This window comes from Entelurus aequoreus, linkage group LG08, assembly GCF_033978785.1.
Source record: "Entelurus aequoreus isolate RoL-2023_Sb linkage group LG08, RoL_Eaeq_v1.1, whole genome shotgun sequence".
In the NCBI taxonomy this organism is placed as follows: domain Eukaryota; kingdom Metazoa; phylum Chordata; class Actinopteri; order Syngnathiformes; family Syngnathidae; genus Entelurus; species Entelurus aequoreus.
The window spans coordinates 45755714-45770268 of NC_084738.1; the positions used below are offsets into that span (position 1 = coordinate 45755714).

The following is a 14555-nucleotide window of genomic DNA, read 5'->3' on the forward strand; positions in this document are numbered from 1 at the left end:
CAACGAAGATAAACAGCAGTGACACCTCTCACATCTAATACACAATTTTCACAGCCTGCGCTCAGTTCGATGAGATGACAAAACATTAAAGCTAGTAATTATGTTATTTGAACACTGATACAGTTTTCAGTTAAATAAAGGACGAGTGAGCATCCCAGAAAACAAATTAAAGACTTTATAAACAAGTTGTCGACACATCGACTGGTGCATGTTATCTCACGTCATTAACTCAGTCACAGCTGATGGATGCTGTCTTGAGAAAATAAAAGCAACATCAAATAGTTTTCTCCTTCGCTGTATACTTTGTGTGGGACAGACGCGTCTGTCTCCAATATTGTCCACACCTGTCTCCATCTAAAAACATCAGTGCGCTCTTAAACGCACGCCGAGAATCCATGGAAATGAAGCGAGGGGAAATCTCCGGAGAAAAGTCTGTGTAGTTTGTTCCGCCATGATTTTCAAGCCAAACTACGGTCGAGCTCATGCGCCAGCGCTGCTGTGAATTTGTTTCCAGGAAGTAAGCAGTGTTGCCTAAAACCCATTAATAAATTACATTTTTTCGGTTATTAAAAAAAGGACAAGATCACGGGTACAGGCGGCCGAAATGAGTTTCCTCCGCCGGGTGGCGGGGCTCTCCCTTAGAGATAGGGTGAGAAGCTCTGCCATCCGGGGGGAGCTCAAAGTAAAGCCACTGCTCCTCCACATCGAGAGGAGCCAGATGAGGTGGTTCGGGCATCTGGTCAGGATGCCACCCGAACGCCTCCCTCGGGAGGTGTTTAGGGCACGTCCAACCAGTAGGAGGCCACGGGGAAGACCCAGGACACGTTGGGAAGACTATGTCTCCCGGCTGGCCTGGGAACGCCTTGGGATCCCCCGGGAGGAGCTGGACGAAGTGGCTGGGGAGAGGAAAGTCTGGGCTTCCCTGCTTAGGCTGCTGCCCCCGCGACCCGACCTCGGATAAGCGGAAGAAGATGGATGGATGGATGGTTATTAAAAATGTCAACTGCATTACTAACCATCTGGAATTTTACCGCAATTTACCATCATACTGTTTACCGTTACATTCCTAAAATAAACATTTAAAAATCTTTAGTATATATCTGCGGCTAATAAGCAAATATTATATGTAAAATATTGTTCTACCAAAATTTGGTGGGTGCAGCTTAAATACCTGTGCGCTCAATAGCCCAGAAAATACAGTACATAAAAATTGTGCAACTGCCAAAAGGGAGAGGACTTAAAGGGGTGCCTTGAGGAACACTTCATTTATGTTAATCATAAGTTTGGATCCCAGTGTTTTATATTTTCTAGCAAGGTTGAAATGTCAATGCAAGGATCTGCCAATATATTTACAGTGGTCCAAGTTCCTCTTTACAACAGGAGCACCTCTGTGTTTTTAAGAATTTGCTGCAAAAATGTTTGTCTCCCAAGTTTTGAACTGAACTCAGGGGCTGGATTTGGTCCCTGGGCCACCAGTTAACTAGCCCAGATGTAAACAGATGAGACTTTTGTCCATAAATCGTTTGTTTGTGTAACTCTTCCATCGATGAACGGTGAAAATATGCCAAAACAAACACTGTGCTGCAGCCTGTGCTATCATGTTTCCTACAAACCACCACATGGTGAAGCTTCTATTAAACCCAGGAAGTGGAAATGACTTGAAATTTCTTACACAGCTCTATAAAACATACATTGCAACTTAAGGGCGTAGAGCCGAATCACCGCCAAATTGGATTGACAACTTTAGGGGACTGACAAGCGTGTGTGTGTGTGTAAGACTGATCAAAAAACATGGCTGCCATCAGACAAAAACATCTTATTCACTCAGCAACTGACTGAACATAGGTCATAAGAATTTTGATTCCAAAACTTTCAATAAAACAAATTGAAACTAGCGTGGCGCATAAACTACATGTCCTCGCTTGCAAAACCAAACTAGAGACCAAAATGAAATGTTGATTACGGTTGGATAAGCTGTGCTACACGAACACGCGCACGCACGCACACGTGCACACACACTGAGCCTTTAGGGGCCTGACCAGCTGTCTAACTCCCCCATCTCCATCCACACCCACAGGAGCGTATAAAAATCACGTAAGAGATTCAAGTAGTGCTCAAAGGCGGTGCTCGTGTTGTACATGACGCATATGCAGACCTATGACGGACAAACACCGCTATAACAAACCAAGTCACGCCTTCAAACCGGTTTACAGTTAAAAGGGATGCAAGTGTGCACCTAGAGACCTTTGCCTGTGCATGTGAGCCAGCCAGTGCCAGCAAATAAAACAAAAAAGATAATTTGTTTTAAAAAAAAGAAAAAAAAGGTTGCAAGCAGCTGATAAGGAGAGAAGGTCGCGTAACAAGAGTGTGATTGTAATTTGGTTTGTATGTGACACAATGCTGCATACAACATAACTAGTAATAAACAGGGACTGTAATGACACTGGGAAGGCATTTACGGGCAATAGAAATTATACTTTAAGGAGGAAGTGGGGATTAGTGTTGCAATGTGTGATGGTTAAACATAATTTTCCATATAATTATTTATATATTATATATATATAATATGTTATATATATTATATTATTTATTATTATTCTTGTCTATTGTGAGCGAACTGTGGTGCTGAATTTCCCCCAGGGATCAATAAAGTACTTTCTATTCTATTCTATTCTATATTATGACCAAACAAAATTTGTAATATTTAGACTTTTCATCATGTCAATATGACAGAAAAAACAAAGTATGGTCTGGACTGTCATTTGTAGGTGTAAAAATAAAAGAAGGGATCCAGTTGTCGTCTTGACAAGCTGTTTTATTTACGACATTACAGCTACTCCAAGTGCTAACTGCTAGCCTCAAACACATACACAGAATGTCGTAACATAAAGACACGTCGCAAACCGTACATAATCACAACTAGGGATGTCACGGAATGAAAATTTCTTATAAAGGTTATTGTGACCAATATTATCACTGTTATTATTATCGTGGTAGTTTTAAATGTGCTCAAAATTTTGTAAAACTATTTATATTGTAATCCTTTAACCAAGTTTTATTTTTTAAAAAAACACAAACATTCAAAATGTATGCGTGTACCTCAAATAGAAAGTTGAATGTGCATATGAAAGCAACACAAGCATTATAAACAAAGTAATATGGCAGAAACAAAATAATACTATAAAAAATGTTTTTAATCAATGTGAACATTTCGAAAGATGGCACCTTATGGACATAAGACGTAACTGCACTGTTTGTCCATATAGATAGAAATAGTGTTCATGTATGAGGTCTAGTCTTACACATAGGACTGCACGATTATGGGCAAAATAATAATCAAGGTTGTTTTTATCAATATTGAAATCACAATCATTAATCAGGATTATTTATTATGTTTGGTAAAACAGTGTTGGGGTGTGAATGCAACGCCATCATGTAGTTTGTAATATCTAATAAAAATGCTCTAGATAAATGTTATCTATCTAGTTAAAAACAGATATTTGTGTTTTTGTTCATTAACAGTGTCAGCTTTTTTATTACAAAATGCCTTTATCTCTATTTTTACATTTTCATAGAGAGGGGTATTTTTTAAGTTTTGTACATACAAATCTGTGTACATGTACATGCTGTATCAGTACAGATCCATCGAGACTTTGAGCAGAAATCTGTAGTGCAGGTATTAATTATACACCATAAAATGTTACCAAAATGCTATGTCACTTGAATGGTTATCAAAGTAATTACTTTGTGGAATGAAAAAAACACAAGTAATGTAAAAAAAAACATGGTGTTTACTTTTTGATATAAATATAAAACACAAAGCAGTTTCGCTAATGTAGATGAAGTCAAATAAACAATCTTTGTTCTTCTCCAACAACTATGTAATTTCAGTGCAACCATTTGGCCAACAAAAATAAAGAGGAGTGATACCTCACATCTAACACACAATCTTTGTGCCTCATTGACAACTCAGCCTGCGTTCAATTCGATATGATGACAAAACATTTTAGTATTGATGGTATTGGAACACTAACAAAGTTAGCAGTTAAATTAAAGGACGAGGGAGCATCCTAGTAAACAAACTAAAGACTTTATAAACAAGTTGTGGCAACGTTCCCAACACATCGCCTGCTGCATGCCAACTCTCAGTCCGAGCAGTTGACGGACGGACGCTTGTTGCACGTTCAAAATGAAATTGCAACATCAAATATGTTTCTCCTCCAACAGCATTGCGCTCTTAATCGCACACCGGGATTCCACGGAAGTAGAGTCGATTGAAATTAAACGAAGCGATCGGCTCCATTTACTCGGAGGGAACATTTTCAAAGCAAAGTCTGTGTAGTCGCCGCCATGTTTACTTTAGACTGCGCAGATATACTGGATAAGTAAAGTATACCACACCGTTGGGTAATTTTATGGCACCTGTGTGGTTTTTCCCTATCAAAGAGGAGGTTGTCAAGAGTAAAAATACAGCCGACTGGAAGTGTGCTGCATGTCCTTGTGTCACACTTTGCATAAATATACATGCATGGAAAAAAATGTTGCAGGAGAAATGTTCCAGTGTCAAACTCAAGCAATGCATATGGAAAAGTCGGTAACTCTCCGCCCGGCGCCTTTCACCAGCTCCACGTGGAACATAAACATAGCGAGGGCCAGTCAAATAAACAAGCAATAAAGCACAGTTCCACTTTTGGTTTGCAGCGGTAGCCATGACAACGAAGGAGGGAGGGGGGGTGGCTGCAAAGTAAGTGAGCCCAGCACACGTGAGTCAGGAGGTGGGGGGGCAGTATAATGAAAGGGGGATTTGCATTGAAACATAAGGTTAAATGAAGCACGCCGAGGCTCGGGCACAGTGGAAAACAACCCGGTGACCCTCTCGGCATGGTCCGACATGGGGCCCACATTTCATTTGGACAGCCCCAATAACCGGGGGGGAGTAAAGGGCAGGGTGTGCTGAGGCTTAGCACTGCCGTGCTCTCTCTATTTTGGTATCCTCTTTTTGTACACGCTCATCGCAGTGGATGTCCAACTTGGCCCTCATCAGTTCTGTGCCTGATGAAATAAACACTGACAGCCTCTTTACATTTGCAAAGGCCCCTGCAGCAGCTGTGCTTGTGTCCCCCCCCCCCCCCCCCCCCACACACACACACACACACACACTCACAAAGTCTGAGTGTGAGGCCTGGCTGCAGCTGCGGTCTACAGGCACAAAACGGCCCGCAACTCCGCTGCGATGCTCACTCTCACTACCGAGGATGTCGTTGTGGCTTGTACAGCCCTTTGAGACACTTGTGATTTAGGGCTATATAAATAAACATTGATTGATTGATTGATATCTTTCTTCACGATGTGTGTGTCATGTTTGGTTCACTACAACAACACTGGCTCACATTAACACTCGCCTCCTCTACCGCCAGACCCGAGGAGCTAGTGCAACTAAATCGCATTTTTGACAGATTTAAGGCACTCAAAAATTCACACAATTTTGCAAGCATGTGTATGTTAGATCAGTTGTGCATTTTAGGGGGTGCTCCTCCCCCTGGATAGTTAGACAATTTTAGTTCCACCTCTGATTTACACAGTAACTGGCATGTAGTCAGGTTGTCAGCCATTTTGGATCACAAATGGAGATTTGTGGCATTTCCAGTGCTCGTACTCGAATGAACTCCCCACCTGATGAGCACCAAAATGTAATCTTGTATATACTACATGGATGGGCGATGATAAATTGTCAAAACTGAGTTTTCATTGCAAAGTGTGGGTAGAGAGCTTGGCTACAAATGAATCTTTCCGTCATAAAAACATGGCAAGCCCCTGCTGCCCGGAGGTTTATGAAGTATTAGCACCATTACCCAGTGTACAGGATTTATACGACGATGGTGTCTCCTCAAATCCTCAAATTTTGACAGTCGACCAAAACTTTTGCACCGCCACACAAGATTAATTTGTGTTTTACAATCTTCGAAGACCATGTGCGGATTGATACCAAAACACTGATGCTTAACACACTGGTACTGACTCTTACATTACATGTTTGGGGTGATGTGGAATAAATCACATGAAATTATCCAGTTTCAGTAATGCTGTGTTTTTTGGAATGAGTAACAGCAATATCAAGCTCAGTTTTATTTAGTAATGTAGTTATACGGAATCACTATCAAGTGCATAAAATGTTGAAAAGGTTAACTATTGTGTTGGTGAGAGCAATTGCTTTATTGCTCTACTTTGCTTTTTTTGGTGATGCCACCACAGAGGGGTAGAAGTGATGGCAAAGTAGGGCAAGTCTATTGATGACCGTATGACAAAAAACTAAATTATTTGCATTGTAATGTAGTGTAGCAATTAGGGCTACATGATTAATTGACATTGAGGTTTAAATTAGTGCGATAAATAACTGCAAGAGGCTGAGGGTTTTTTTCTTCGCCGTCACCAGCATTTGAGAGACAGACATGCACGCCAATCAGAATTGTCAAGCCTCACATTTGTCTCTTGCTTCAAATAGGGAGGAAGATGTCTCATTCTGTGCTTCGCTCTTAGCACCTGAGCATGTTCATTTAACCGTAGAATTAACTGAACGCAGTGATCCCTCTTTTAAGTAATTCACAATCTTTGTCTTGGTGGGCGGAGCGTGAGACCGCCAGCTTTACACACACACACATAGAGCACGTACAAACGGTCTCCATACTCGTGACTCGCCAGTGGGAAGTTTCGCCAAGTAACAAAAATCAGGAGGCAAAAAATATGATTACATAGCCAATTGTACCCTTGTGGGAATATTTCAACTTCAAATTGGATGGCAACACACGCCCATAAACACGGACGAACAAGCAAGAATGCCGTGATCACGGGATGGCAACAAAAAAAAGACAATGTCCGACCTCGTTTTTACAACTGGGAAACAATGCACTTTAAGATGTTCAGTATGCAAGTAAAAAAAATATTTATGCTTACCGAAATGAGTGCATTTTATTTTTTTGTTTGTTTATTCATTTAGAATTAAAAAAAAAAATTTTACAGTACAATAACAGTACAATGATAAACACTTCTACAGTAATGAGAAATAAGAGTTTATATCCTTTTAAATGGTTACTTGCATTATTATATATATTATTACATTACATTATAAACACTGTATAGTTAATATTGGTTATTTCTTCACTTTAAGATCATGATGGAGACAAAAGCCCAGAGTCTACGTAAAGCCAAATATTTTTGAAAGTAAATTATTGCATATTGTTCTAACAATATGTTGCTTGGCAGTCTAAAAGAAACATGTCTTTATTCACTAGTTATTTTTGCTGCTTTAAGCAATTATATGTATAAAATATAAAAATCACAATTAAAATTTTGGCTGGAAAAATTGCAATAAGTTTTTTTCCCAAAACTGTGCAGCCCTAGTAGCATTCAAGTCGTATATGTGTATGTCTTGGCTGTTCAGTACAACAATGAAAAAACCACCTGTTTTTTACGTAATCGGATCCCTCCCACTGTACTGTCCTAAAGACAGACGTAAACCAACCCCTTGATTGGTCATTGGGTAAGTGCTTATTTGTCCAGGCTGCTCAGTACAATATGGCAAAGTCTTTGATAATAATACAAAGACACAAAGTGTGCTGGATTGTCTTTGTGCAGATCCACTTGCATCTTCCCTTGCCTTTTCACCTTGTCTTGTCAGCACAATCTTAGTTAAAGCGGTAGCTCAAATAGGTTCATTATGTCTTCTTATTGAATATAGGTTCAGTTTTTGTAATATGCAGACAGGCATAATAAAAGGTAAGGTTAAAAAAAGTGTAACTTAAACTTGTCTGAATACAAGAAACTGAACAGAGTTAAGTTTGTACTTTGTATCGTTTGCGCATATTTTATAATGGTAACAATTTAACCCTGGAACAGAATAGCTCAATTTAAATTTACTTTGCTTTTATGAAAGATCTCATTCAGCATTAATCCATAATTTCATTGCCAATAAACCCAAATATCATCCACAGCTTGTAAAATGTTTATTGGGGGCCCCGAATGCAGGGGGGTTGGGAGGTGGACTCATGTTTCAGGGGAAATGGTTAAGCCAAGCATGTATAATTGTCTTACGCTAATTAAGGGAGGGCACTGGGGGTGGGGGGAGGATGGAGTGGGATCATCAGGCCCAAGTAGTCCCATCTCTCAATCCTAAAAGGAAGGAGGTAAGGGGGCAGGGAGTCCCCTCCTGGTAGGATACGCAACATTTCTGAGCCGTGTTTGTTGCAGGCCAGACTTGGGGGATCAACTGCAAGCAGCTGCTGAAAAATGCAAGACAGATGTAAAAACATGGCCACATCTACCCGGTCCTGATGCTACCACTTTAGCTCTAATGATCCCATTGGATAAATGCAAAAGTGTGTCAACGGTCACACAGTCTTTAAAACACAAGCGGCGTTTTAAAAACTGGGATAATGGTAACAGTCATGTAAGTGGAGAGTGCTGCTCGTCACAAAAAAAGGACAGTGTCGCTCCCCTAAATTATTTTCAATCACTCAGAAAAACTGCATTCAATTGCCACTAAAATTGATAAACTGTACTGGTTTGGGTTTATATCGGCACAACATGAAACAGATTGTTGTTTAACATACATACATATGTGCACTCAAACGCACCACAACTTTAAATAGGCTGACAAAACAAGACGTGAAAAGTGAGTAACTTTAATGCTTAATATGTAGTATAAAATCGATCTACATGTTTCACCTGTTTCTTCAATAAAACATGCTGTCTATTGCTGTTTAAATGTGTCACAATAAGTTGAATCCCCTGACAAGGCAAGGTAAGCGATAATGAATGTTATAATCCACAATAAACATGCTCTGTAGTACAGTAATACAGTGTGATATTGTTACCATAACTTTAAATGCACTGGCAAGACAAGGTAAGCAATAATTAATCTCCTTTTTTTATAATCAGCAATAAAACATGCTGTGTAATACTGTTACCACAACTTTGAATGCACTGGCAAGACAGGGCAAGAGATAATTAATCTTTTTTTTTATAATCAGCAATAAAACACGATATGTAACCCAATGAGCGCTAGCGGCAGCACATGCACTTAAACGCACCACCAGCCATAACTTTAAATGGCCTTGCAAGACACAAAACTGCAAACTGGGCAACTTTGATGCTTGATCTACAGTATATAAAGATGTACGTGTTGTTTGTCGTTCCAATCAGTAAAGAAACATGCCGTGTTGTTACAATGGGTGACTCACCACACGTGTTGCAAGCAATTAAACACACGGTGTAACGCATTGTTACAATAAGGAAGTGAACCCAAACGCACCACCAGCCATAATTTATATTGGTCTGACAAGACGAGACATAAAAAAGCGACCCGCTTGACGCATAATCCGTGTACCTTTGTGCTGTTTTGGTTCTAATTCACGATTAAAAAACACACAATGATACAACAAACAAGTCGAGCGTGAGCAGAAGCACATGCACTCAAACGCACCACCAGCCGTAACTTTAAATGGCCTTGCAAGAACAAACTGGCCAACTTTGATGCTTGATCTGCAGTATATAAAGATGTACGTGTTGTTTTTCGTTACAATCAGCGAAGAAACACGCCGTGTTGTTACAATGGGTGACTCACCACACGTGTTGCAAGCAATTAAACACACAGTGTAACGCATTGTTACAATAAGGAAGTGAACCCAAACGCACCACCAGTCATAACTTATATTGGTCTGACAAGACAAGACATAAAAATTGACACTCAACGCATAATCCGTGTATTTTTGTGCTGTTTTGGTTCTATTTCGCGATTAAAAAACACGCAATGATACAACAAACAAGTCGTGTGTTGTTAGCATAAGCACATGAACTCAAACGCACCACCAGCCGTAACTTTAAATGGACGGGGGGGAGGCGACTGATGCTTTAAAGAATGGAGTTGTTCTCTTCCCTCGCAATAAAGAGTCAACAAACCCAACTATTCACATTTCCCAATATTCCTTCAAAATGTAACCGAGTGACGTTACAAGACGGTCGCCGGCGTCACATGCTAACAGAAAATGGTCGTCTCCTACGTGGGAGCCCCCTCCCCCTGCAATGCGACTACACGTACACGACTTAATTGTTTCAATTAACAATACGCTTCTCCTTCTTTGTAAATGGCAAACATTGAACGCTAAAACCTGCCATTTTGCGTGTTTTGACGGCAAGTGGACGCTCTCATGCTAACCGCTATTCCGTATTGCAACGAGCTAGCTAGCAAACAGAGGTCACCATAGCAGTACATAATTTAATTACGACGAAAAGTAGCATAAGTGTGGAATTTAAGTCTTTAGAATATGCCCACGTAGTGTCGTGGGGTGAAAATGGCACAGAAAATGCCGATTTACGTGGACCCCTCTTTCCTCGATACACACAAACACACACACTCTTTAAATTGAAGAGCCACGGCGGTCCCGATGAAAATCCATCGATAACAAAGATAACACCGTAAAACAGCGTGGATTAAAAAAAACCATATGTTTTGTAACATTCTCGACCTCAACATGGTGAGATAAAGCGTTCGGCGTGGAGCCGAAAAAGAGCGGAGCCATGGCCGACGACCTCAAAAAGGGAATATCGGCGTGTTTCAGTTGTGCACAAAATGGAGAAAAGCGGTGTTTAAAAGGTGTTTTTTTCTAATGCACAATGCAGCGAGCAACACCCGTGATTAAAGTTTATGCTTTACTAAAAAATAAAGTTGTACTTACGTATTTCTTCTGAATGATATTCCTTTTAGGTCTTTGCTTGCTCATTTTCCCGAATTTCCCCCGAGAAAATGTTTGGCTAAAGAGAGAATGGCCACATGAATGTCTTTCTTTGCGGAACACACAGCAAATGTCGATTTAAATCCCCGGCTCGCTGCAAAGGGAAGGGGTGGGGGGTCTTCTTTTTTAAAAGCACAATCCTCCTTTGACGGTAAAAAAAACAAAAAAATGAGAGTGTTCAAGGGTGCATGGCCGATCCCGGACTCGCAGGAGGGGGCAACATAGCCAAAACAATCACACAACAACAATAAGTTCCCTTCGGCTTCTGGAGGCTCGGTCCCGGTTCTTTCACCATCGTCAATGGGGTGATGCTCGCCGAAGTTACATGCTCGCAAACAATAAATAAGATGAATAAGGAATTGAAAGTAAAAAGGTCCTCCTTTTTCTGGCGTTGTCCCCCCCTCGACTACTTCTCTCGCCGGAGTCTGCTGCCGTCGTCGAGTGAAGCTCTCCGGCGTCACTGCTGAGCTGCCGAGTCCGAGCAGCTCCTTTCTTCCTCGGTGTGAGCCTATCACGTCTCTCCGTGTACAGCGGTAACTTTAAAATCCCCTCTGAGACAGCCCCCGCACGGCTAAACAGCTCCAAAACACCACGCGATGTTGCCCTTAATCCAGCCGCGGATACATTTTAAAAAACATAATTTGCAAAACATCTCACTTTAAATTGAGCCATAACTAATTTTCCTTAGAAATGGAGCAAATACTTGTGTTGCATTCGAGAAAGCTGGGAAATCAGACACTTCGGAAAGATATTACGACTGACAACAAAGCCGAACTTCTTTTTTTTTACATTTTACAAATTAACTGTCCAAGGATACAGCTTTACACAAATCAAAATGAGGACATTTTCGTTAAATTATAAATGTATAGATTACATTTGTCTTAATTAAAGAGCTTGGACTATTACATGTCCCCAGCAAACATTAAAGGCCTACTGAAATGATTTTTTATTTATTTAAACGGGAATAGGAGATCCATTCTATGTGTCATACTTGATCATTTCGCGATATTGCCATATTTTTGCTGAAAGGATTTAGTAGAGAAAATCGACGATAAAGTTCGCAACTTTTGCTCGCTGATAAAAAAAAAAGCCTTGCCTGTACCGGAAGTAGCGTGACGTCACAGGAGCTAGGATTCCTCACAATTCTCTGTTGTTTACAATGGAGCGAGAGAGATTCGGACCGAGAAAGTGATGATTACCCCATTAATTTGAGCGAGGATGAAAGATTCGTAGATGAGGAACGTTACAGTGAATGACTTGAGAGGCAGCGATGGACGTATCTTTTTTCGCTCTGACCGTAACTTAGGTACAAGCTGGCTCATTGGATTCCACACTCTCCTTTTTCTATTGTAGATCACAGATTTGTATTTTAAACCACCTCGGATACTATATCCTCTTGAAAATGAGAGTCGAGAACGCGAAATGGACATTCAGTGCCTTTTATCTCCACGACAATACATCGGCGAAATGCTTTAGCTACGAGCTAACGTGATAGCATCTTGCTTTAACTGCATATAGAAACAAAATAAATAAACCCCTGACTGGAAGGATATTTAGAAAATCAACAATACTATTAAACCGTGGACATGTAAATCACGGTTAATGCTTTCCAGGCTGGCGAAGGTTAACAATGCTGTGCTAACGACGCCATTGAAGCTAACTTAGCAACCGGACTGCACAGAGCTATGCTAAAAACATTAGCTCCCCACCTACGTCAGCCAGCCCTCATTTGCTCATCAACACCCGTGCTCACCTGCGTTCCAGCGATCGGCAGAAGGACGAAGGACTTCACCCGATGCGTTTGGCGGCCCGGAGACGTAGGAAGTCAAGGTGAGGTCGGCGGCTAGCGCGGCTAGCGCTCCAACAAAGTCCTCCTGGTTGTGTTGCTGTAGTCCGCTGCTAATACACTGATCCCACCTACAACTGTCTTCTTTGCAGCCTTCATTGTTCATTGAAAAATTTGCAAAAGATGTCCAGAATACTGTGGAATTATGAAATGAAAACAGAGCTTTTTGTATAGGATTCTACGGGGTACCATAACTTCCGTTACTCGGACTTCGTCACGCGCATACGTCATCATACCGCGATGTTTCAGCCGGATATTTCCCGGGAAGTTTTAAATGTCACTTTATAAGTTAACCCGGCCGTATTGGCATGTGTTGCAATGTTAAGATTTCATCATTGATATATAAACTATCAGACTGCGTGGTCGGTAGTAGTGGCTTTCAGTAGGCCTTTAAATGCACGTTACCTTCTCAATTTACCAGCCTAATTGCTTCTCTTAAAGAGGCTGTCTGCAACTTGCAAAAAGAAAAAAATATAACAAAAAATGCATTGGCAAGCTTATGTTACGATTAGTGGTTTAACAGAACACATTTGTTTTACAATTGTCTATGCCTTTACCTGGGGTAAAGTTCGACTCAGATTTTAAATTCGAAAAAACAAATCAGCAGCGTCAAAAAAGCTTTTATCAATTACGCCAAATAGCAAAAGTGAAACCGCTTCTATCAGGACATGATCTCGAGAAATTAATCCACGCCTTTATCTCGAATCGTTTAGACTACTGCAATGCCCTGTATGTAGGCATTAGCGAGGCCTCCCTCGCCCGCCGCAGCTCGTGCAGAACTCTGCTGCTCGTCTGCTAACACAGACCCGCAGACGTGAGCACATCACCCCTATATTAGCGTCCCTTCACTGGCTCCCTGTGCGTTACCGAATCAACTTTAAACTCCTTTTATTTGTTTTTAAGTGTCTAAACAACCTCGCGCCAACATATCTCTCCGACCTCCTTCAGCCTTACTGCCCCACCCGATCCCTAAGATCAGCCGATCAGCTGCTACTGACGGTCCCTGACACAAGGCTGAAGCTTGGAGGTGACAGAGCTTTCGCCGCTGCTGCTCCCAAGCTCTGGAACGACCTACCTCTGAGTGTTAGACAAGCCTCCTCTCTTCCTGTTTTTAAATCTCTCTTAAAAACAAAGTTTTATTCCATGGCTTTTAACACTGAGTGATATCCATCCTGCAATGGCGCCCCATAATACACCTGCTGTGAACCTGTTTTTATGTTTTATTTATTTTATTTATTTATTTTTTATCATGTTCTGTTTGTGTTGTGTTGTGTTTGCTCGGTACTCGTATTATCTTTTAACCTGCCCATTGTACAGCACTTTGTCTACCCCTGTGGTAAATTTTAAATGTGCTTTATAAATAAAGTTGATTTGATTTGATTTGATTTGATTTGATCAGGGGTTTCTTCACCTTTTTATTTTGGGGCCCAGCTTTTCCACCACAGAGGGGCTCAGGGCCTGGGGCCCCATCAAATATTAACAATAAATTAGTTATCTTACTCTTGATTTTGATCATATTCAAAAAAATATCTAACCTGCTTACAGTTTAACAGGATAAACTTTGTCAAATGATATGAACCCTTATGTTGTCAGTCTGATTACAAAATAAATACTAACCAAATATATTTGGTTAAAAAGGGACTCGTAAAAACTGATTACAAATAATTTTACATACATTTATGCAGTTCTAAAATAAATAAATAAACAGTCAGTAAAAATAAGGTGTCAATAAAATTGGAGTTTAATCACTTTAGTCATATTTTTTGCAGTTAAGAAACTTCTCTATGACTTTAGCGTCACACTTCTTCTGTTTGATTGATATTATCATTACTGCCACAAGTGGGGAAAAAAGTGTATTACAACTGAGTACTGCTGCGGCTCATGTGGACCATAGCTGAGAAACAGATCTTTTTTGATGGTCC

General features: G+C 40.6%; 1 protein-coding gene across 1 annotated transcript in view; it reads right to left on the reverse strand.

Annotated features, from left to right (window-relative positions):
• Nucleotides 1–11382, reverse strand: part of jarid2b (jumonji and AT-rich interaction domain containing 2b) — a 226380-nt gene extending 214998 nt beyond the window's left edge. The window contains exon 1 of the mRNA XM_062056611.1: nt 10731–11382. Coding sequence (XP_061912595.1) covers nt 10731–10775 — 45 coding nt within the window. The 5' untranslated portion in view covers nt 10776–11382. The remainder of the gene's footprint in view (nt 1–10730) is intronic.
• Nucleotides 11383–14555: the final 3173 nt, after the last annotated feature.